At 35.0% G+C, this 26,731-nt stretch overlaps 1 protein-coding gene across 1 annotated transcript; it reads left to right on the top strand.

Moving 5' to 3' along the window:
* The first annotated feature begins 586 nt into the window (after positions 1–586).
* LOC144975236 (tRNA (cytosine(72)-C(5))-methyltransferase NSUN6-like) lies at positions 587–16,970 on the top strand. Its single transcript, XM_078919132.1, has 10 exons — positions 587–703; positions 3,053–3,175; positions 3,869–3,970; positions 5,079–5,172; positions 6,120–6,279; positions 6,824–7,028; positions 7,951–8,086; positions 13,811–13,968; positions 15,668–15,793; positions 16,687–16,970. Exons 1-10 carry the CDS (start codon positions 638–640, stop codon positions 16,849–16,851), a joined length of 1,335 nt encoding a protein of 444 aa, XP_078775258.1. The 5' UTR covers positions 587–637; the 3' UTR covers positions 16,852–16,970.
* The last annotated feature ends 9,761 nt before the right edge of the window (positions 16,971–26,731 follow it).

Here is a 26,731-nt window from a genome sequence, read left to right as displayed (position 1 = left end):
CTAGGTTCAATAGTGACAACAGATGGAAGATGTAACCGAGACATACGAGCAAGAATAACTCAAGCCAAACAGGCCTTCATGGACCTGGGAAACATTTTGAAAAACAAACAGATGTCGTTCGGGATTAGATTCCGAGTCTTGAAGTGCTACGTGTGGCCAATCTTGTTATACGGATGCGAAAGCTGGACTACAAATGCAGAAACACAAAAGAACATTGAAGCTTTTGAAATGTGGTGCTTGAGAAGGATGCAGAGAATATCGTATACTGCACACAAAACGAACGAAGAAGTGCTAAAACAAACATACCAACAAAGGAAACTAATGCCCTTAATAGTGGATCGACAACTATCCTTTTTCGGACACATAGTAAGGAAAGATAAGAATGAATACCTGGCAAGTTGTGGAAAAATACCTGGTAAACACGCCCGGGGGAGACAAAGAAAAACACTCATAGACCAATTGAAGGGCTTCACCAACCTAACAATCCAAGAGCTGTTTGAAAAAGCAAGAGACAGGGAGGAATGGAGAGAGATAATTCATGCAGTATCCGAAGCCTGGACCAGGCATGGAACCTAGAAGAAGAAGAAGTTCCTTTCTTACTTTCTGACTTTCTGTACCAATAGTTTGCCACAGGAATATGAGCTCCCGTCGAATTTTACTTAACACTGGCATTGAGGATTATTTGAAACACTCATTCCCTGCCGTGAGTTCTTTATGCAAGTGACATTAGACAGATAAACTAACCAAGTTGACTGCAATCAACTTTTGATTATATAATCACTGTGATTATCTGTCACAGTTTCACAGTACCGTACCCAGGCCCAGACCCGTCTCTGTGGCGGTTATTGTTAGATAGCATTAAATTTGTCGGAATCCAAATTTGTCAAATTTTGGTAAAGTAAAAATCGAGCTTTTATATAAGCGCAATATCCACTAAATGTGTTCAAAGCGTTTTAGTTTTACAAGGGGTCCCTGGCCAACAGCAAATTTAACATTGTGGCAGTGTTTACGGTCACCACACGGTAACCTAACCGGGCACCTAGCCTCAGGATCTACGAACACGGTAGCTCCGGTAACTGGTTTGCTGCTACAAGACACAAGCAATGGATGGACATCGCTCTGTATGTGTGTGTGTGCATGTATTATTTTTAAAACATCAAACAAATACAATTTAAACCATCATTAAAGGCGAGATTCAAGGTTACTGTGTATGTATGTAGATCCTGAGGCTAGGTGCCCGGTTAGTAACGAAAATAATGATACCAAAATATCTGCGATATTCCTCTTTATAACGAAGTTATGCATCTTTAATTGAACCCTCCTAAAAATTTTAGTAAAAGCGAACAGCAATTTCCAGTCACAACTTTCTTATGGGCGAGTTGGGTCACAATTTGACTCCCACTGCTGCTCTCACTAAACTGCCTAAAGTTACCGTGTACGTAGACACTCCGTTTAACATATATCATTTAGGACGGGAAGTGATGCCTGTTAGTCCATGTTACAATTTTTTCGAACAGCGACACTGCTATTAACGACCAGGTACTCATTTTACACTTGAGTTCAGTGAGAGAATGTGATTAAAGAGCCTTCTCCAAGGACTATGCGCCGAACGAGGCTCGAACCCAGGACCTTCCAATCCGAAGGAGGAGGAAGGAGGTCCTTGCCACCATTTTGCTTTGGGCATTGGTAAAGGGGTGAGGTCCTGCCGCAATTTTGCTTTATTCACTCAGAGACCATGATAGGATAGTCAGATGACTGGTTCCAATGCTAAAAATTAGCCTTTTTTTCTTTTTTGTTACCTGAATTCTTTCTAGCAACCATAGGTTGAGTTTAGCCCGATTTTTAAAAATGTTGCCATTTATCATTTTTAAACGTCCCATTTTAGTGATCCAAATTAATCTTATTTCAGCTTATCCTGCATTTTGCAGGGTTGCCATAATGAATGCCACATCTCCATTCATCTCTGTTCATAGCATCATCTTCCTCCAGGCCCAGTTCTTTCATACATTATATCGTCCTTTACCCTTTCCATCCATCTATTTTTCATTTCAGGCATCCCTTTTTTCCCTTTCCCGCTAGTTGTATATCCATTACTTTCTTTCCCACATAATCCCTCTCTCATCTCTTGACATGATTGAACCATTTCAATCTGTCTCCTCTCATCTTTAACTTTATTGATACATTCTTCACTCCAGTCTACCTTCGAATTCGTTCATTTCTCACTTTATCTTTTCTTGTCCAGCCAAGTTATATCTCAACATCTTCTTTATCTTGTTTCTTTGTCGTAGATGCTGTCTCTAATCCATAAAACATTGCTATTCTTACAACAGATGTATATATTTTTCCCTTTAACTTTGTGGAATTTCATTTGTCACACATTACATTAATAATGATAAAGACTTTTTAATAAAAAGGTAGGCCTGATGACATTATGAGGTAAAAGAGAATTGGGTTTTGGTTTTTTTAATTAGGTTTCTTTATAAATTTTAATAATTGATAAAATAATGATACCGAACAGTTTTTATCATTAATAATAATAATTGTTTCATATTTAAATGTGCATTATTTTTTTTTTCCTTATTAGGTATTTAGATGTCGATTGAGAACATTTTTAGTGGCTTTCGATGTTTTGAGTTGAGATCTCTGTTGTTGTAGTCTTGTTTTTCTTCTCCTTCTTCTTGCTTTTTAATTTGTGTATTGTTTGCTTGTTTATTGTAATTTTGATAATTTAATATTGCTCTTTCGTTCAAAACGTCTATGAATAGGTACAAAATGCACCAATATCACAACAAATCTTCGCATATTTTGAACGCATAATTCATCGTTTCTGTATTAATTTGTGGCATAATTTCATTTTTTGGGGGGTATCTTTGTGACATAATTTGGGGGGAAGTGGCATTTTCCTGGAGGGACAGTATAACATGACATATCCCTTGTTGATAATTTTTATTATTTCTAATCTGGCCATGGAATAATGAAAAAATCTAACTGTAATGACGAGAATGAATTTACTGAATATTTGCCATTTTGTCTTGTATTTTCAACTTTACAGGAGTGTGAACATTTTGATGAATTACTGACAGTTTTGACTACATCTCCTCTCTTCACAACTTTGAGAATCAATCCTGAGGATGCTGGTGGACTCTTGAAGAAGCTAAAACAGGAGCTCAACGAGGTTTCAGTTGGCAAATATTTATGTTTTTTAAAATCATTTTTTAGGATAGCAACTGAAGGAACAGCAACATCAATAATGATAATAATAATAACAAGAAGAGTTTTAATTCGACTCCCAAGGTTTGGTGACCTCTTGTTACTATGACTGTCAGTTTATGGACATGAATATCCTTTTTATATTAATGTTAAAGTACGAGTCCTGGGTTCTTCAATCAACATACAGTGCATACACCTTTGAAAATTATCTCATTTATCATATATTTTGTTGAAACTACTCTAAGAAATATTTTAATTGTTTAATTTTTGACTCGAGAGTTGTTTTTATTTTTTTTGTTTCTCCCCTGTCACCAACCAGTAAACGTAAACCAATGCTCGTGTGAAATTTACAATTATATGGTGAATGAGAAGTAATAATTTTGAATAGCCAACTTAATTTTTTTTCAAAATAAACTAGTACATGGTGCCTCTGATTAGGGTCATTTTACTAGTAAACATGTTGCCACATTGGATTTTTTTTACCTTGAAATGTTTGTCAACCTGGTGTAAAAATAAATATTATTATAAATAACTTGTATGGAGTTTGTATTTGCTTTTAAAAAGATGAGGAGGTTAGGAATACAGTTGATATTCATATTTTTAATTTTTTTTCCTTAAACCATCCTTCTAAAAGTTTGCTATTTTTATTTATTTCCAGCAATGCAAAGATTTACAATGGCATGACTTTGAACATTTTGTCCATCCCGCTGTAAAAGACTGCATCATTGTCAAGAATAGAGGTCCATTCCATCCACCCAAGGTTGTCATTTATTGATTTGTGATCCATACCCTCAATGCAATATTATTTCAGGACGAAACAAAACTTTGGAAACTCAATTTTTAGTTTAAAGTTAAAGTATATCATTCTAGTGAGATTGGTATACTAATTAATTAAAAATAATTAATGAAATTTTGTGAACCATAAAAAGTTATAATTTCGTAGATTCTTCTAATCTTGACTTATGTTCGATTTTCAGTATACATTTCATCTCGACTTTAGCTGTGATAGTTTCAATGCCATTTATTTTTCACTACTGTTAAGCTTGCATCAGATGATTTTGTATTCGACAGTCTCCTTATTTTCTTCCTACTATTATCCGTTTCCATCTATTTCTGTAAATGATTTATCCATGATTGAAATCATGTAATTAGCATACTGATTTTGAAGTGTTTTGTCAGACCAATAAAGTTTGCCCTTCGCACTCCCCCCCCCCCCCCCCCCCAAACCACAAACAAGTACCATCTTTTCTTCCAAGCCTATTTTGCACCTTCCATAAAGGTCAATGGACGATAATCCCCCCCACCCCCACTTCCCCCTGGGCCAGTTGACAATGACATCTTTAATCGGTGAGACAAAGCACGACAAAGTCTAGCTTACCTGGTGCTTTGCATTGCACAAGCATTTACTAGTCGGTCGACTTCTGTGGCATGAGGAAATGCCATGGCAATCTGTCAGCTAGCTAACTCTCCATTAACTAATACATTTAAGGCCACATGGAGCGCAATGACGGTCTTTTTTCCATTCAATATAAACATTGGACAACATAATTCTATCAACTAATGTGAAAGTTAGGATCCATTAGGTTCGAGATTTCAGTGTTAGCCTCCGATAGTGTTTGAGATTTTTGTGTTGGGATCAAAACAGGGAATTTATATATATATATATATATATATATATATATATAATATATATATATATATATATATATATATATATATATATATATATATTATATATATATATTATATATATATATATATATATATTAAATATATATATATATATTAATGTATAAAGATGAATCAAAATTCAATTTGTGTAAGTTTCAATTTTTAATCATTTACTTTTATGTCCTCATCATTTTTAGGTAAATAAAGAGATCATTGTGGACACGAGTTGTGCAATGGCTGTTTTGCGGGGTGCAAACATCTTCAAACAGGGAATTATTGGTGCCCCACATGGTAAGGAAAATATTTTGTTGAAAAATAAATTGACCTTTCGTGCTTAATGGTACATCCTACAGTCCACTTAACTCATAATCTGGGGATCCCGAAAGCTCAGTCAGTAGAGCACTCACTTCACATGCAAAGGGACTGACATCGATCCTGGGTGCAGTCGAGATTTTTTTTTTTTTTCTGCCCCCGCCCCCTCCCCTCCCTGTCCTCCCAGCAGTGAATGTGTAGCTGTGTCTGTTAGATTGGCGGACTTTGCGATAGACTAGCATCCTATCCAAAGGATATAAAGCAATTGCTATTGCCTGTTTCACGCTATAGAAATCAGTGTAAATTCCGGCTCCATGGGCTGAATGGCTCTGAAGGACCATTTAGATAGAAATATGTAAAGATAATTAATCAGTCGAGAGATAGTTGCTTACTATGTATATATTTTATGCGTCGTCATTCAAGTGGATGGTGTGGCCGATTGGGTAAGATTTCTGTCTCAGACGGCTTGATATTGGAACTATGGGTTCGATTCTGGTCTGCGCCACTTGTTATTATTTCTTTCTACAGGATGTTGCAAATGATAAACATCCCTCCCCCCGTTTTTTCTTTTAAATCTTTTTTTCTGAATATCTCACTCAGAAACAGAAAATATGATCAGAGGTATCAAAATAGTACAATTGATTAAATTAATTAATGAATGATTATGAATAAATAAATAAATACGTAAATAATCAGAGAAAAAAAAATAATATAAAATTATTGCTCAGAAACTAAATAATCAAGGCAAAAAAAGGAGAGAAAAAACCCCCCAGAAAAATGAGGGAGAAATTCGAACCAATATAAAACTTTTATAATTAATTATTTTATTATTATTATTATTATTTTATTATTATTATTATTATTATTATTATTATTATATTAGTATTATTATTAATAGTTTTAACATATTTTTTTTTACCTATTAGGTATGATGAAAGGAGACAAAGTATCAGTATATGCTGATCTGGATGGGAAATGTCTCAAAGGCACTGTCAGTTCAGCGTATCAGGGCACCAAACATCACATTGGAAATGGGGTCTCACACGTCTCCAGACAGGATTTATTCAATGCGTCAGAAGCACAAAGGTTCGAGACACATTAGCATGTAAAAGAAAGGTTGCTGACATTTTGTTTACATATGGTACCCTCATATGTGGATGTGTCCTGCAGGACAAATTTCAAGTTTGTATTGCTGGATAATAAGATAAATATAACATTTGCTGTGCCAGTGAATTACTCGATGTTTATAAAGTGTTAGTGTTATAGGGAATGAGATTAGCGGAAGAGTAGCGTCCCTTGATTGGAAGTCACGAGTGGAAAAGTTATTAGAGAGAGAACGTCATGTTGGTTGTGCAGCATGAGACACTTCACCGAAAGCGAGGACGAGAGAGACGCATGCGCAAAACCATTTTGACATTCTCTCTGTAAGGTGACGGCCAATCAAGGGACGCTACTCTTCCGCCAATCTCATTCCCTATAAATCAGCTTCATGTTCAGACTTTTTAATAATTATTTGGTGGCATCCCTTAATTCAGCTTTTAAATAAAAATTTGTCTTTCCTTAAAATTCAGTTTGTTCTTACAGACTGTTATTATTATTATTATTTTATTTTTACAAATTAATTTCACAGCAGTGGAATAGGAATTTTAATGACTGAGCCCCTTTGTCAGGCCCCATCTTTGTCTGACCTCGATGTCGTCAACTTCTTCCCACAAAACCTGCCATCAATCATATGTGGTCATTTGTTGGACCCTCAACCTGGAGAAACCATCCTAGACATGTGTGCTGCACCCGGTGGAAAAACTACGCACATTGCTTCTTTGATGAATGGACAGGTATTAATTATTTTCTATTGTTGTAGTGTATAGGAAAGAAAGAAAGAAGAAATTGAGCTTTTTGTATAGCGCAATATCCACTAAACGTGCTCAAAGCGCTTTACAAGGGCTCCCTGTCCAACAGCAACACTTAACATTTAGGACGGGACATGATGCCTGTTATGCGATATTACAGTTTTTTGAACAGAGACAACGCTGTTAATGGTTAGGTCAGGTACTCATTTTACACCTGAGTACGGTTAGAGAATGTGAGTAAAGAACCTTTTCCCAGGACTCAACTATGCACCGAGCGAGGCTGGAACCCAGGACCTTCCGATCTGAAAGTGAGTGTCATACCACAAGACCACATAGCCGTATAGGCTGGCCCAATGGATAACTTATTCTACTTAAATCCAGGCAGCTTTGGTTGAAGCCCGATTTTAGAATTTTTTTGCCTTTTGCCTATCATTTACCATTATGCTAACATGAATAGCATTTTCTAATTTAAACCAAAATACTTATGTGTATGTTTTTTTCTTATCTCCCTACGATTGTATATTTTTTCCTCCTAAATTGTGTTATTTTTTAAACTTTTTAATCAATTTGTAATATTTGACTATTTTTATTCGGTTTCTCTCGTACTTTTGGAAGATTTTCATACACTATACAAGATTTTTATCTACATTTCAACAATTTGTGTTTTAAGTAGCTTAAGCCATTTGACTATCCTATTTTCTTCTTTTTTACTGGTGCTGATATGACCTAAATGTGTTGCAAGCGCCGTAAAATCTTAAGAACAAAAAAAAACTGTAATCCGGAAAATGGCAAAAACTCTCAAATCTTGGACATATGTTGAGGGCACTCAAATTTATTTAATTTCCTTTGTGTTGTCCAGTGCTTTATTATATGTTATTTATAAGAAATGACTTATTTATTTATGTAGGGACGTGTGGTTGCATTGGAGAAGAGTGGAGATAGAGTAATCAGAATGCAAAAGATGATAAGACAGATGGGTCCGAAATTCAACATCATTGAATCTTATGTTTTTGATTCTACCAAGTCAGTCTGCGATAATGAAAGTAAATTCAGTTTGTTTGTTGTTTTTTTTTTCTCATAGGTTTTTGTTATTGTTTTTTTTTTTTTTAAATTTTTTGTTTTATGTTTGTCTTTTTACCATGTTTTAACAGGGTGGCCAGGGAAGTCGGAAATTGGTCGGAAATTTGAAATTGGGTCGGATATGTCGGAAATTGGTCGGAAGCGGTACTGGATGGTCTGAAATTTTCTTTAAAAAAAAAAAAAAAAAAAAAAATCAAAAATTAAAAAAAAAAAAAAAAAAAAAAAAAAATTAAAAATGCGAAAATTTACTTTCATTGCGTACGAAGCGGAAGTGTGCACTGCTATATTGCGCGATCTAGTGCGATAGTATCGGTTTTAATCACCGTAACTGTGTACTCGATACTTGTGTACTTCCTTACTAAGAGTTTACACGGAACCGTTTACAGAAAATCTGCATCGCATAGGTAGGTATCGTATTCTTTTTTCGTTATCGATTAATAGCCCTACCTTGATAGCCTATCCTCACCAGAGTGCCTAAATCAAATTCCATTTCATTTCATTCTGTACATTTATGCACGTCGATTTCAAATCCAGTCTGTTTTTTTTGTGTGACTGAGCATCAGTGTGAATTGTATTTGGATTTCGTTTGAAAATTGATTGAATTAGAATATTCTGCCCTTATTTTTTATTGTTGCTTCACTATTATAGGATAACAATTAATTTGGTGGACTGTATCATTCGTATTCATCTTCAGTCGGAAATAAGTGAGCCTCATCCAGATTGATAGATAAGTCATAAAACTACCATTACCATTTCATTTTTTCTTGCTCTCTCTGACTACTTTTCGTGTTAATTCTATTTGGATTTCGTTTGGAAATTGACTGAATTACAATATTTTACCCTTATTTTTATTGTTGATCCTCTATTATTATTATGGGATAGAATTTAATGTAACTATTTGGTGGATTGTATCAGTATCATTCGCGTTCGTCTTCAGTCGGAAATAAGTGAACTTCATCCAGATTGATAGATAAGTCAAAGAACTAAGACAATGGGGAAGTGTCAATTTAATCCAGATTGGCTCAGTGACAGCAGATTTTCACAATGGCTTGTTGCTGTTCCCAATGACAAGAATAAATTTTCCTGCAAATTTTGTAAACACAGTTTTTTAATCGGAACATCAGGAATTAAGGCATTGAACAGTCATATGTCCTCTCAAAAACATTATAAATCACGTGATTCTGTTTCTAACTCCAGGTCAATTTTAAACTTCACTACATCATCCAAATCAAATACTCAACAATCTACCTCACAAGCTAACATTAATGCTACTGTTACAACTTCCTCGTCAGCTATTCAATCAACTTTGAAAGTCTCAGACAATGATGTACTTAAAGCTGAGATTCTGTGGACCCTTCATGTAATTTCTAGTCACAGTAGTGCTCGCAGTTCTGTAGACATGGGCCCTTTATTTAAAGTTATGTTTGCTGGCCACCCTGTTGCTGAGAAATTTAAGTGTTCGCGCACCAAGCTTGGTTATCTGTCAACTTTTGGAATTGCCCCTGCTATCAGAAGTCAGATATTATCTACGATTAAAAGTGTCGACAACTACGTCATTATGTTTGATGAAAGCATGAACCCTGACATGCAGAAAAAACAATTAGATGTTCATGTCCGTTTCATAGATGTCGATGGAACTGTGAAAACAAAGTATATTGATTCTTATTTCCTTGGACACGCCACAGCAGCCCATATTGTTTCAAAACTGAAAGAAACAATCTCAAACATTAATAATGATAACTTGCTGCAGCTCTCAATGGACGGCCCCAATGTCAACTGGAAGGTTTTTAAAGATGTTTCATCTTCAATGACCGAGGAAGGAGGAAAGTCTCTGTTGAACATTGGATCTTGTCCACTCCATGTACTTCACAACAGCATCAAAGCTGGACTCAAAGAATCTGGATGGGAGATTGACACTTTATTAAGATCTTTGTATTATTTATTTCAAGACTCTCCTGCAAGACGTGAGGATTTCTTGGTACACACTGGCAGTAAGATGCTACCACTGAAGTTTTGTGGCCATCGATGGCTGGAAAATATTCCTGCTGCATAGAGAGCCATTGTAATCTGGCCTTTCGTCATGGATTATGTGACCAAAGTAAAAAAAGGTGAGCCCATGTGCAAGACTTTCAAAGTTTTGTTGGATATCCAAGGGGATAAATTGATCCTTGCCAAGCTACACAGCTTTGTTTTTATATGTAAAATTTTAAGGCCCTTCCTTTTGAAGTTCCAGCGTGACGAACCCCTTGTTCCCTTCTTTGCAAAGGAAATCAGTGCTGTTGTTAAACAGCTGTACAGCTTGATTTTAAAAGATGTAGATGGAATGGACGAAATTGTGGCTCCTGCAAATGTGGACACTCAGTTGTTCAAGCCATATGGAAAAATCGAAGTAGGCTGTCATGCTGAGAAGATTTTGACAGCTGAGAAAAGGAAATTATCGGAATTAAATCTTATGGACTTCAGGCTGTCATTCCAAAAATTAATTAAGGCCTGCATTTAAAAAAATTGTTGAAAAGAGTCCTCTAAACTTCCGTTTCACCAAGAATGTTGCTTGCTTTGACCCAGCTCTCATTGTCGGCAACAGTACAAAGGCCAAGGATCTTCTGAAGGCAACTGCCAATCACCTTAAGCTCTGTGGTTGGATTACACCTGAAGAAGTTGATCAATCACTTCTTCAATTTTCAACCTTTAAGGAGGCAGTTTCCAGGCATCCATTCTCTGCAAGTGACCGCCTGGACAGTTATTTTACTCTGCATGGATGTCTGGAAAGTGTACCAGCTCTAGGGAAGATACTGAAGATGGTGTTGGTATTAAGTCATGGCAATGCGGAGGTGGAACGAGGCTTCTCTATTAATAAAGAGGTAACAGTTGAAAATCTGTTAGAGGAGACTCTCATTGCAAGACGGCTACTGTGCCAGTTTGTTCACAATAAGAACATAGCTGAGATTGTGATTAGCAAGGAGATGTTGTTGTCTTGTAGTAGAGCGTGGCAGAGGTACAGTGAGGCAATGGAATTGAAGAAGGAGGCTGAAATGTCAGAGGAGAAGTTGAAGAGGAAGAGGAAGAATGATGAGATTAAGGACCTGGTCAGTAAGAGAAGGAAGATGGAACTTGACATGGAGATGCTGGTTGAGAAAGCAGATACCCTTAATGAGAGAGCAGAGGGTGCTGGTGCCAAAGTGACCATGACATGATCGTTCAGAGCAATGCATTGAGAAGGGAAGCAAGGACAAAAAAGACAATATGAAAGAACTATCCTCTCTTATTGTTGAGAAAGAGGAGGAACTGAAGTTATTGTAGATGGTGGGTGACATTTGTACATATGTAGATAGGTTGTGAGGATGGTGAGGGGTTTGACTGACAATGAAAAAAACTGTGTAAATAGGCCTAATTAATTGATTAATTTCAAGATTTTACTGATATATAGTGTGTGTCGAGATGTCTGATTTTAATGAACATGAAAAACAAAAACACTATTGAGTGGATTCTGCAGCAGGGCAAAACATCATTAAACTTGTATCGATCAAACGCAAGACGGGATAAAGGTAAGTTTCAGAGTACGTTATTTAGATAGGTTTATGATGGTAGGAAATTTCAGACCAAGGTAGGAAATTTTGATGAGAGATTTCCCTGGCCACCCTGTTTAAAAATGACAACATACCATTCTTTCATTCATTAATAATATCATAACATAATAAATAATAATTCATATAGCACCCACATCCAAATTGATAAAATCCTCGTCGGCACTTAGAGTTAGAGTTGACTCACACACAAACACACACACTCACAACATACACATATACATCCATTGTACACTTGATGATAATTGCATTGTTTCCCTTTTAATTCTAGATATTATAGACCTGTTCAAAAAGCTGTTTTCAATTTTTTCTTGAAAGAGGAAAAAGAGCCAGATCTTTTTGTTTGAAAAAATACACAGTTCCAAATGCTTAAGGCAGCATAAGTAATAGAGTGATTGAAAATCATAGTTTTAAGGGAAAGATTATAAAGAGTATGATGATCTGAGAGTACATGAAGGATAGACAGGTAGATAACCACGCCTCTTGGACAATCGTCATAATGTAATTAATGACAGTGATTGGTTGACACAGCAAACTACACGGGTTTTACTGTCGATGGTATGTATTTAAGTAGAATACCCACTGATCTACCCCTTGATCAATCGAACTTGCACACAGAACTATATGTGGATTTAAACGTTCATAATCTGATCGAGAAAATCGTGTGATAACTAGTCACCCATTTGGCCTGTATAAAAACAATAACAATGATCAGAGAGAGGTCAATTCCACTCATGTTACTATTTATAAACAACCAACTATGTTTGTCCGAGCACGTGTGAGGGTGTGTCACAAATGCCATGTTTTGATTGGTCAAAAATCTACTGGTTAATTGTGAACTTTAACGAGAGATTTGAGATAATTTAGTCCAATATTTCTGTTCTCTGTTGGACATTATCCTTTTCTGTGGTTTTATACTGATGTGGTTGGAGATCCCGATAGCTCAGTTGGTAAAGCAATCGCTTCACATTCAAGTGTGATCCTGGGTACAGTCCAGATTTTTTTTTTTACCCTTCTGTCCAGCCAGCAGTGATTGGGTAATTAAGATCATTAAGATTTAGCAGAAGGTACTTTGCAATAGACTAGCATCCTATCCAAAGGGTAGCAAGCTATTATTGCTATTATCTGTTTCACGCTATAGAAACAGGGATAAACTCTGGGTCCATGAGCCTATAGGCTCATAAGGACTACTTTTTTTTTTTTTATACTGCTGCTGAAATTACCTCAAGTTTTATAAGTACACTGTAAACCCTTAACAACAAGAAACTCAGACCTGCCTATTATTACGAAAACTTTGTAGAATACGGTTCAACAGTCGTGATGTCATTTCCCTCGTAATGACGCATAGTAACTTAGTAACTGGTTCTAAACTATTGGAACCTTAAGAAATACTTCTCCAACGAGCATAAAGGAGTATCCAGGGGAGAAAAACATAAATCTGATGTTTTGACTTTTATACATTCTGATAACATGACATGTGAAAAAGTTCTAGCCAGCATAAAGAATAAAAAGTACCCATTTTTGTTGTTTAGAACCAAGCTGCTCGTTGCTGGGCAGATGTGACTTCAGAGTATTGACTCCTATTACGAATTTTTGACTCAGATTCCAGAACTTCATGGGCATGTCTAAGTCATTAAACTTATTGAAAATGAAATTTGATGCCAGACTACATAATCTTATTGATTGTGAAGGGTTATTTAATCTTTTGGAGGGAAAATTGTTGATTTTCAAAGTTAACTATAGCGACTACAATTTTTATCTCCCAAAAGTTGATAATTTTTAGATTTTCAAATATTTGGAACATTTGGTTTGGAAACATAAAATTAGGCAAATGGTTTCATAATTGATTTTCTTCTTTTTGATATTATATTATTATTATTATTATTATTATTATTATTATTATTATTATTATTATTATTATTATTATTATTATTATTATTATTATTATTATTTATTATTATTATTATTATTATTATTATTATTATTATTATTATTATTATTATATTATTATTATTATTATTATAATTATTATTATTATTATTATTATTATTATTATTATTATTATTATTATTATTATTATTATTATTACTATTGTTTAATCAGCGGCAAGTGGACCACCTCCCTATACGCCAGAAGGGTTTGACAGAATTCTATTAGATGCCCCATGCAGTGCCTTGGGTCAACGACCATGCTTGGCCAATCGAATGCATCTGAATCAGATCACGTCATTTCCTGTTTTACAAAGAAAGTTATTAATGGTGGTAAGTAAACAAGTTTACTCATACTTGGCAGTTTCAATGAAACTTTTTGTCAAGTTGTAAATTGTATTGCAAGCAGTTAAATCTTTGCATAAAATTTCAAACTTGCTCTGGAAGCTATAGGCTTCTAAACTTTTCCATTCTTTTTCTCGCACCCTATATATATATATATATATATGAGTGTTGGTGGGTATATGTAGGTACAAGAGTGCTCGATAATGGCGACATGGGTGGCATAGAAACAATTGTCTCTGCAAAAAATATATGAATGACTTAATTTTAAAAAAATATATATATATATATGTTATTTTTTTCTTTTTTAGTTTTATGGACAACAAAATGTGACATTATCATTTGTAAGTATTTGTTATCATGAAGCGTTCATTGCTTTCTATGCTGTGCAAGCTGTTAATAAACTCTTGTCTCCAATCTCACCATTATAGATAGATCAACTCTTCTTGTACAAAGCGGCGTAGTTTGTCCACCACGTCAAGTTTTTCAGTGTTTGTCAGGGGTGATGTGTCACATTCTGATGACTCCTCCTTATCTTCATTATCCAGGCGTTGTCTTGGTGCGAGATTCAGTTACTGCGAAGGTATGTTGTACATCAAGTGGATCAAGTGTAATTAATGGAGAGTGTACTAGCGGAGCATTATTAGAAAAATTCAGTTTGAATGTGAGGTAACAAAGTGTTAATACATGTCGTGCATACGGGTGATAATTGTTGTATATATATAAATATATATGTATATATTATATATAATTACATTTAAATAAATATAATATAAATATATATATTATTTTTTAATTATACGTATAACAATAGTGTTAATACAATGTCGTATTAACAGTATGTATAATTATATATATATTAAAATATATTATATATATATATATTATATATATATATATATAATATATATATATATATATATATATATATATATATATATATATATATATAACACACATATATTATATATATATATATATATAATATTATATATATACATATATATATATATATATATATATATATATATATATATATATATATATATACACACAATATATATATACACACATATATATGATATATATATATATATATATATATATATATATATACCATATATATATATTTATATATATATATATATATATATCTCATTTTATGATATTGCTGAAAAGTAACGATGGAGTAAAATTTCCGCTGCAGTTAATGAACAGACATGAATAGTGCAGATATTTCAGGTTTCCACTGTATCAATAGACATTACAATCAATAAATAAGACACAAGGTAGTGTGTTGTGTTGTTTGTCTTACTTAATGATCATTTTGTCCCTTGATAATTGGGAAACCCAAAACATCTCCACCAGTTGACTGTTATCAAATTGGTGCTGAAATGTCTTCCATCATTGCTTTTCCTCATTTTCCAGCTTCAAGCAGAATTATTTATCAAGGCAGTTGGGAGGGGGGGGGGTCTCGAGAGCACTCCTTTCACACGTAAAGGGACTGAGAGTGATCCCTTGTGCAGTCGTGATATTTTTCCGACTTCCCTGTCCACCCATCAGTGATCGGGTAGCTAGGTCTATTGCATCTGGCAGAAAGCTATTGTCAGTTTCACGCTATGGATAAACTCCAGCTCCAGGGGCCTAATCTCTCAGAGGGACTACTTTTCTTTTCTTTTATTTAATTTAGGCTGTTAAACTATTGAGGCCTGGAGGGGTCTTGGTTTACAGTACTTGTACAATACCCAAGGAGGAAAATGAGGACCAGGTTGCCCATGTTCTCAATACCTGCCCAGACATGGAATTGATACAAGCTGTAAGTATCACATCAATGTGAATACAATTTGAAAGATTAAATCCTCTATTTTTGTTTGCGCATGTTGCCATGTGCAGCTCTCTAAAATATCAGTGATGAGTTATTTTTCTTTAAATTAATAATAACAGTATGAAATTGAATGTAAGCTTCAATTTCATATACGAAAACAGATAAAATGGATGTTCCGGGTTTCCCCTTTATCAACAAAACAGGATGAATGAGACACTACAGACGAATGAGATAATGTGGTAGTGGCGTTGTTAAGATGAATAAACAAAATCATTGATGGGCAGGAAATAGTATGCTACTTTGTGAGGAAGCAGGAATTGATATAGAGCAATAGAAATTAATAAAAGGTGGGCAATTAATTAATTAATTTTGCCTCCCAATTATTTTATAGCCTTAAAATATTCCCTCGTTTGGTTTAGAAAATATTCTGTGAATGTTCTAGATGTGGCAATGCAGTGATAGGATGAGATAACTCAACTGAAACAACATTCAAATTTGTAGGATGAATTATGAAACTTCAAAAGTTAAGAAATCTATCTGAATTGAGAGACAATAGATCATGAGAGTGTCACTTGGAATGAGGGTTGTGTGGAGCGAGAAGGTTAAATTTTAAAAGATCAAAGAATCTAAAAAATTGTAAATGCACACTCAAAAGTGTAAAAATGAAAGGGAAAAAGCTTTGCTATAAATCGGGCGTATGGATATAATGTGATTATACTTTGATGGGGTCAAAAGTGAAGATGAACTTGAATTTTTTCATGAAAAGAATTCATGCTGCAAATCATGTCTTATATTAATTTGCTGTATTGTTTATATTTATGGTCATTTTCACGTTATAGGGAAAAATGGGATGTAGTTGAATTATTTTACTTATATATTTTCAGCAATTTAAATCAAGTAGTGGGGGACTTTCAAGCTGCAATTTATCTGAGAATGACAGATCTAAAGTACTGAGGTTTGACCCAACAAAAACTCAGGCCGATTGTGATCCATGGGATAGAGACACCATAGGGTTTTTCATTGCCAAATTTATGAAAAAAAACTGCTGAAATTTCATGATTTATGTAATATGTATTTGTAAATAAAATATATTTGCTTGAAATTTTCCAAGTTTGGTTGTTTGATCGATGGCTATTTCGTAGAAACCGCCTGATGGACCCTTCCACAGTGATTGTTGATGGTGCTGAATGTTTTGTCAGCTAGGAATTCTTAAGATATGGATGTACGGTCAAATCAGCAATATATACTGAACATCAAAATAACTTCACCACTTTTGCAACCGCCATAATTTATTTGAGAAATATATAACCAACAAATAAAGAACACCATGAAAAACTACATCTTTCTCTGAATTCAACAATCTATGACATGTGAAAATCTTAGACTCTAAGTGTTTGATATTCATTGTATAAGTCGACATACCAAAAAGCCACATTACATTATTTTAATATTCTGCTTTTTGTTGCGTCGTGCGACAATGCGATGATAGAGATGAGTCTGAATGCACAAGAAGATCAGTTTTAAACAGAAGTAGCTTCTAAGACAACATCCAATGTTTGATTTAATCCTTCAATTTAAAACGTTCTCCTTACCAGCTATTTTCAGAATTCTACCCGAAACTTCATACTCATCCATCACAAAGATAGATTTTTCAAACGGATAGTAACGAGTAGGACTGGGTGGGGTTCCTGACCTCCCATAGTGGGCAGCGAGGTACTTATTGTCTCTTCTATCCCCCTATATCTGTTTTCCATTGGCTTTCTGTCTTTGTCTTTGGAATGAGATTACTTGGTTTTTGTCCTGGCCCTGGTCGGATGTCCTGGCTGAGAGGGAAACAGTCAAATGTATAGTTAGTTTTGGGAGATGATGTTTTTTTCCTTGTAAATCATCTCTCTGTTATGAACTGTATTATCTTTTGTTTACGTGTTATATATAATTTGTAAACATTTGATTGTATTCCTCTTAGTGGGGACCTGTGCTTGTGTCTGGATGAGACTTTTAGGTGATTTCAAACGAAGTACTTTGATAGTTTGCTCTTGGCCCTATTTGAACCAATTCCCCTTTGTCTTACCTTTTCTTTGGGTGCTTTAATTGTAATTCTAGAACTTTTTACTTTCCCATTTTCTTCCTTTTTACTGACGCTGATATGACCTTAATGTGTTGCAAGCGCCGTAAAACCCTTACAAACAAACAAACAAACATAACGAGTAGGACCTATATTCTGTATCCTGTTCAGAAAAATGAGCTCTGTAACAAAGTGTCAAGTTTTTATAGCTATAGCAAAAGAAATCAGAATGAGAAAATTATTGGATGCATCGTAAAGAATGTGACGATTTTCCTTTGGGTGGTAAGGAGAGGGTTAACCTAGTGTCAAAGGAACCAAGTGGTGAGATGACGCATGGCTGGTTGGTCAAGTCATCACATAGGTAACCGTTTTAGATGTCTCCACTCCTGTATTGTATATTTGATGCAGAGAAATAACACCAATCAGAGTGTCAACAAGAGACCAGGGTGTGGAAGGAAAAGAATAAGAAATGAAAATGAAGAAAATATTATTCATTAACTCACTCAACCCTAACACAGACTATATCCGTAGTTTACCCTGGTTACTTTTACCCCATGCCTATTTATTACATTTTTTCTGAGACAAATTATAGGTGTAGTATCAAAGCTAATTTTTTTAATTTTTGCATGTTAATGGTAGTTGAATAAAATAATACATGCTCATTTTTAATACTTTTTTTTCCAATTAAAAACAAAGTAGCAAAAATCTCTATGATTGAGTGAGTTAATTAATGTATCCATTGTGTCCTTTTTAGTAATATAGCGCCATATCCATTAAACGTGCTCAAAGTGCTTTACAAGGTTCCCTGGTCAACAGCAACACTTATTCATAGTTGCCAACCCTCCCGCAAATTGCGGGAGTTTCCCGTATTTATCACCGATCTCCCGCTCTCCCGCAGTTTTTTAGTATCTCCAGAAATCTCCCGGAAATTTATCAATTTGAATATTGAGTGTGATGAGTTGCTGGTTCTCTAGACAATCAATAGAGCAGTAAAGTTAGGTGCCCCAAACGTAAACAATAACAAGTTGCTAGTGATTTCCGTTAGGGACCGGAAAAATTTACGCACAATATAGGTCTCCCAATTTTGTAGTTCGAGTTGTAGGCAATACACTTTCAGTATTGAAAATATGTTTACATAAAATCTAACAGTTGCAGAAATAATAATATAAGGCTAAATTATTATGAAAATCAGGCTCCGAATAATTCTCGTTTTGTTCACACCAGCGCAATAATTTGCTCTGGTCTAAAAATAGATAGACTGTAACTTTTGATAAATTTTAGAAAATTTTACCTTTTGTTCCATAAAATATCCATATCTAGACATTATTTGATGCATGATCGAGTATTTATGAATATGTGTTTCTTTTGCCACCTAACAGCCAAATTTTAAAGGTTATTTTTTTCTATAATTTACATTGGAACGTGAGCTGTCAAGACAGGAACATGTGGTCTGCCACGTGCTTCTAGACCTTGTTTACGTTTGGGGCACCTTCCTTTACTCTTCTATAGGATTGTAAAAGAATATATTGTGGTATCGATCTTTTCAATTGAGAATAATTTGCTTTTGCTTATGCCCTGCCTTAAGTCTTCATCAATTTTCAAAATTTCCTGACCACAACGTGTTTCAATTGCTGAGGACGGTTTCTTTCTAATTGGGAGTAATTTGTATTTGCCTTTTATACTGCCTAAAGACTTTGTTGATTTTTAAAATGTCTAAACGACAAATTTCATTGTTGTGCATCACGAGGAGTAATCATGTGACTTTTGAAGAACTAGCAGCGCGTCTTCACTTCAGGTCAGTAAAAATGTAATCTCCCTGATTTTTGTTCCAAATCTCCCTCTTAATTGAATTACCGGGTTGGCAGCTATGCTTATTATATTAACATGTAGGATGGGATATGACATGTGTTCAGCGATTTTACAATTTTTTTCCGGACAGAGACAACGCTGTTAACGACCAGGTACTTATTTTACACCTGAGTACAGTGAGAATACGTGAGTAAATGGCTTTTTCCAAGGACTCAACTATGCGCTGAGCGAGGCTTGAATCCAGGACCCTTAATGGAAATCTGAAGAAAAACTGTTGTGTGTTCGTACGTTATATCCGACTGGCGGATGTTGTGAGTATTTTAACTAAATGTACAGCATCACTACCAGGCGTGCCTTGCCTCTATTTCAAATTTCAAGGACATTGTATGAATAAAACCTAAAAATTTCAGATGATGATATGATAATGATTATGACGATGATGATGGTTGTGGTGGTAGTGGAGCTGATGATAAATGTGGTGGTGTTGATGATGACAGCGGTTGTTTGGTGGAGTGAGTAATATTTTTTTCCTTCTGGAGGGATTAAGGGGTGATACAGACCTATGATCAAGCACGTGTGTACATTTATAAAATTTTAATGACACACCAAATACTCGACGATGTTATTATGGAAGAGAACACTGAATTCGTTGAGATATCATATTTACTTACTTATCCGAACCAGCGACCACCTGAGCTCTAGCCCTTCGGTCTAGATATCTTATTTGAACGGTGGGCTGGCCCGATAAAATTGTTTACTTTACGCGTTATTGTGACGACATAAGGGCGTATTGAACTGTGGGCTGGACCCATAATATTGTGAGATGTGGTCGTGCATGCGCTACACTGGGAAAAAAAACACATTTTGTATGTGTATTTGTTTAAGGTGGAAAACGGACTAGATATGAAATTACTTTGATAGGCCCATTTTTGTCCATTTTCATCTTTTATCCACAAATAAGTGTCATATATCATTTTAAAGCTTGAAATATGAGGATTCAGAATTTGTAAAATTTATGAGCAGTAGAAGAGTATGAAACTATAAGAAGTAGGTCAATCAACGATGACTCCCGACTTACATGGAAATGCATAATGAAAAGAAAGATTAACAAACCGGTGATAAATAGCTCAAAATACATGTACACAGGTCCATTTCTTCAAATAAATAACAGACATAATATTTTTGTACTTTGTAGTGAAACTAAATGTATTGTACAACACATGAGACAAGTAAATTATATTTTACCGGATATTCTTCTCCTCCTCCTCCGCCTCCTCCTTCTTCTTCTTCTTCTTCTTCTTCTTCTTCTTCTTCTTCTTCTTCTTCTTCTTCTTCTTCTTCTTCTTCTTCTTCTTCTTCTTCTTCTTCTTCTTCTTCTTCTTCTTCTTCTTCCTGTTGTGTTTCTCTCGATCGATCACAGACCGAGGAAAAAATAACATGTTATTATTTTTTTTTAATCATAAGCTGTTTTCGCATCGAAGAAGGATTTAAATAAGATTGCCGCTAATCATATTCAATGTTCTCTTAGCATAATTTATCATGGCACATGAAAGAAGTGCATTTAATTTTGATCTATCTGTATCCGATTTCACATTCACTTTTCTAACAATGAAAAACAACGAAATGACGACAAATAATATAATCGAAGATGAGATATATGCGATTCGAAGAGCACTTATTTGCAAGTCTGATAACCCAATTTCTTATGGGCTCATTGTTTTAATGGAAATCTCAAAAAATGACGCAAAATATTGTCTATTATCAAACCTGCAACTAAGTGCACGTCAATAATCGCCTTTACTTCAGTGACTAATTTGGCAGACATATTAGCAAATTCTATGAGTGTGTTCGAGGCAGTATAGCGTTAAAGTAAAGGATAAAAACAAAACAAAAGAAAAAAACTATATATGTGTGACCCATTGTCTCAAAACGGTATGAACCAGATACTAAAAAAAAAAAAATTAAATCTGAACTGCTCAAAAATTTGAATTATTGACATTTAGCATTCTAAGATACGATATTCTGTCTCCTCAATAAAACACAAACTCATTGCAAGTCGGATATTTCTGGTTATAAATTCAATTTTCAGCATCTTAATCATTCCGACATAATAATACCGTTTTGAGACGAGGGGTATAATATTCAATAGGTAACAAACGTGAGATGTCAAAAACACTGGTTCCAATCTCATTGGAAGTGTAAAACCACTCTTGCCTCGGACTGAATATATACCTTGGGTAAATGATTCTCTGGTTTCAGAGTGATGTCATCTTATTTTCTAGTCTTAATAATATATCACGCTGTTCGTCAATAAAGATCATCCATCCTCGTTCTTTTACGTCTCGTAATCCTTAGAATCTGCCTATACCATACCTGCCGAATCTTACGAATCTTTCGTAATTTTACGAATTTTAGACAAATTCCAGGGCCAAATACGAAATTTTATGGAAAATTACGAATTTTTAATTCGTAGTAATACTTAAATAATAATAATAAGAAGAAGAAGAAGAAGAAGAACAAGAAAGAAGAAGAAGAAGAAAAGAAGAAGAAGAGAAGAAAAAGAAGAAGAAGAAGAAGAAGAAGAAGAAGAAGAAGAAGAAGAAGAAGAAGAAGAAGAAGAAGAAAGAAGAAGAGAAGAAAGAAGAAGAAGAAGAAGAAAAGAAGAAGAGAAGAAGAAGAAGAAGAAGAAGAAGAAGAAGAAGAAGGAGAACAACAACAACAACGACTACTACTACTACTACTACTACTACTACTACTACTACTACTACTACTACTACTACTACTACTATACTACTACTACTACTACTACTACTACTACTACTACTACTATTACTTCTACTATAATAAAGATAATAATAATAAATAATATTTTGGTTGTTCGTACACAATTTCAGAAATTACGAATTTCCTTTTCAGATTACTAAAAATTGGCAAAAAAAATTACTAAATTTGAAGTTTTCAATTTGGCAGGTCTGCTATACATCCTGCCACTAAACTAGTAATGCAACCTTACGATCCAATATGTAACCTATTCTTTATTTAGTCCTCCGAACGACGGGTTATATAGACACTTCCAACGATTTTGGAACCGGAAAAGTAGAGGGTGTGGCATCACAACTTTTTTTCCCTATTAAGAACCAAATACACAGCAAGCAACATTTCGAGCCGAGTACCCTTCGTCGGCTATTTGTGTATTCCATGGTCTGCGTGGTATTTACTTTAGTTTTGCCCGGACCGTACCTGGGTCCCTTGCAAAACAATGGAAAGTCTTGAGGAAGTAAATGAATGGAGTTATATTTTGATATGTTGCAATAAAAGTCCTTAACATAACATGCAGCTATGTGGTCTTGTGGTTTATCATTCGCTTTCGGATCGAAAGGTCCTGGGTTCGAGCCTCGCTCACATTCTCTCACCGTACTCAGGTGTAAAATGAGTACCTGGTCTTTAACACCATTGTCTCTGTCGGAAAAAAAATTGTAATATCACCTAACGGGCGTCATGTCATGTCTCGTTCTACATGGTACGTGTTGCTGTTGGTCAGGGACCCTTTTTAAAGCACTTTGACTTTGAGCATGTTTAGTGAATTTTACTCTATATAAAAAAGCTCAAGTCTTATAACCTGTATGCCTCTAGTTCGAGTTCCTGGGTGGGGATCCTGACCTCCCATAGCGGGCAGGGAGGTACATACTGTGTCTTCTATCCCCTTATATCTGTTTTTCAACATGCTTTCTGTCTTTGTCTCGGAATGAGATTACTTGGTTTTGTCCTGGCACTGGCCGGAATCCTAGCTGGGAGGGAAACAGTCAAATGCATAGTTATTGTTTTGGGAGATGATCTTTTTTTCCTTGTAAATCATCTCTCTGTTATGTATCATTATATTTGTTATTTTTAATGTATAATGTAAGCATTTGAGTGTGTCTCTTTGTTGGATTTTGTGCTTGTGTCTGGATGAGACTTGTAGGTGATTTCAAACTAAGTACATTGGTGGTATGCTCTTGGAATCTACATCTGATTCCTATTTGTTCTCAATTCCCCTTGGTCTTACTTTCTCTTGGGTGGTTTAATTGTAGCTTTTTACTATCCCATTTTCTTCTTTTTTACTGGCGCTGATATAACCTAAATGTGTTGCAAGCGCCGTAAAACCCTTAAAAACAACAAAAACAACAATAGGCTAGGACGTACTCGGATATAAATGAGTACCTGGCCAGGAACAATGTTGTCTCTGTGGAAACAAAAAGTAACAGCGCTTTACTAGCGCCATGTTAACACACTCAGCCCTAGGCCTCTATCCCGTGCTACAACTTTTCCATGAGAATTTTGGTACTTTTCAAAATTAAAAAAATATTCAGTTACTCAATCTAAAACAAAAATTGGAATGTATACATTTTTATTCAACTATAAATACCATGCAATGTAGTTTTAATAATTTACATATAAATTGTCTCTGAAAAATGTAAGTCATGATGGGATACAACTTCTCACAGACCAATACAGAGGTACTCGGTGTTAGGGTTGAGTGAGCTAAATATTGTTGGTTTGCGACCCATTGAAATGGGCTTTGAGTATAATTAATAGATTTTGCTCTTCATAAAAACTCATGGTTTGTTTTTCACGGTGACTTCTTTGCCTTATTTAGTGAGTTAAAGAGGAAAATGTCTTCTTGCTTTATAGAACAATTCAGAGTGTTTTTTTTTTTAATGAGCTTTTATATAGCGCAATATCCACTAAACGTGCTCAAAGCGTTTTACAAGGGGTCCCTGAACAACAGCTACACGTAACATGTAGAACGAGACATGACGCCTTTTTAGCGACATTACAATTTTTCCGACATAAACAACGCTGTTAACGGCCAGGTACTTTGTCAATAAAAAAGCATACTGTATATTACGATCTGATTACGACGACGTCAATGATAATGATGATGATGATGATGACGATGATGATGATGATGATGATGGCGGTGGTGGTGATGATGATGATGATGATGATGATGATGATGATGATGGTGGTGGTGATGATGATGATGATGATGATGATCACGATGATGATGATTATAATGATGATGATGATGATGATCACGATGATGATTATAATGATGATGATGATGATGATGATGATGGTAACTATAATAATACCATCTCAATCGGTTTTTTAAAGTTGTTTGGTCTATAATAATGTCTCACTCTCACTAAAACGTATAGAAAAGGATATGCCTTATGGTTATGAGTCACCGACATAGAAAAGGAAAAGGATTTCAGATGGCAGGACGGAACCAAACTAGAATGGTCCAACTGGGATAGGGGTGTGTTATCTTTTACCCTGTAATGGTGGTGGTATAGGTGTCGGCCTCCTGAATATTTTAAAAAATTGTTTTACAGTAAAGGTGGTGGCATAGGTGATGGCCTCGTGACTTACTTTTTTATTTTTATTATAGTGATCATAAGCTGCTAAAAATTGTGGACTGCAAAATGTAATAAACAAAAATAAATATAACAGCTTAAAAAAAAAAGAACAAAAAAAAAAACAAATACGTAACGTTTTGGTCTCAAAACCCTTTTTCAGTCAAACAAAAAATAAACCCCAATAAAAACATGCATACATTACTTAAAAACCCGGACACACGGTCGTCTATCTGAGTGTTTAAATAATGTATTTATGTTTTTATTAATTGCTTTTTTTTCTCCTTTTTATCTGTTGTTGTTGTTGGCCGAAGAAGAGTTTTGAACCCGAAACGTTCGGCGCTTGGTATTTTGTTCTTGTTTTAAAGTCATTTTTGTTTATTATGCTTCTATTAAATGATGGTTTGGTGGATACAGCCTTAGGTTTGGGGCTTTTCAGTGCTGACAGCCTTGTTTTCTATTCTATTGTCTCGTCCAATATCTGTTCTTTCTTCGATGGCCTTGTGGTCTTAATATTATATAAATCCTTAAACGTCAATCTGGGGTTTTACGTAATGTATTTATGGGTATTGGAGGGGGGGGGGGTGTTGTTGACTGATGATGGGTATTGAGCCTGAATCGTTCGGTGTTTGGCATTTTGTTCTCTTATGAAACTGTTAAATTATATTATAATCATTTTTGTTCATTACAAAATAATATAGACCCCGCTATGATTTATGAAAACCATGAACTCAAGATTCATAACTAGAATTTCACATTGACTACACTCTGACGTGGAATTTGTTGGTATGTTACTTATTTGTAGGTTTAATAACATAATCTGTTATAAGTATCCTTGTCGTAATAGGGTTCAACAGACGTGACGTCACTTCCCTCGTAATGACGCATAGTAACATAATAACTGAATCTAAACTATCGGAACAATGGCGGGCGCTCTTTTGAAATATTTCTCCATAAATGTGTATCCAGAGGTGAGAAACATTATAAATCTGATCATGTTTTGACTTTTATACATTCTGATCATATGACATGAGAAAAAAGTTCGAGCCAACATGAAGACTAGAAAGTACCGATTTTCTTTGTTGAGAATCAAGCTGCTCGTTGTGGACCGACGTGACATCAGACTATTGAATCATATTGAGATACCCTCAAACCGACGTCCAAATAAATTCAAACCAATTCAAAATATTGTCCATTACAGTACAGGTAATGTTATTAGTCCTTTCAGGGCCATTTGACCCACAGTGGCGGAGTTTATCCCGGTTCCTATAGCGTGAAATGGACAATAGCAATTACTTACTACCCTTTTGATAAGACACTAATCTATCGCAAAGTACTTTCCGCCAGATCTAACAGACCCAGCTACCCAATCACTGCTGAATGCGAAAATAAAATATCGACTGCACCTAGGGTCGATCTCGGTGCTTTTGATTCTGAAGCGAGTGCTCTACCAACTGAGCTATTGGGACTACCAAGAATAGTAAACAAAATTCATAATTGCATTCGGTGACCAGACCTGCAAAATTGAGCGCCTAGTTTCAAACCCATGCAAGATATTTCGAAATTGTACAATAGATATGGCAAAAAAAAAAAGAGATGGATTAATGTACTGACATTAAAAAATACACAGAAATCAGCATTAACCCTCTCCATACC

The sequence above is a fragment of the Berghia stephanieae genome, chromosome 6, assembly GCF_034508935.2.
Source record: "Berghia stephanieae isolate SIO BIC M18660-M18661 chromosome 6, UCSD_Bste_1.3, whole genome shotgun sequence".
Taxonomy (NCBI): domain Eukaryota; kingdom Metazoa; phylum Mollusca; class Gastropoda; order Nudibranchia; family Aeolidiidae; genus Berghia; species Berghia stephanieae.
Note: the sequence above shows the minus strand (reverse complement) of the source record. Positions and strands in the feature narration are given on the sequence as shown.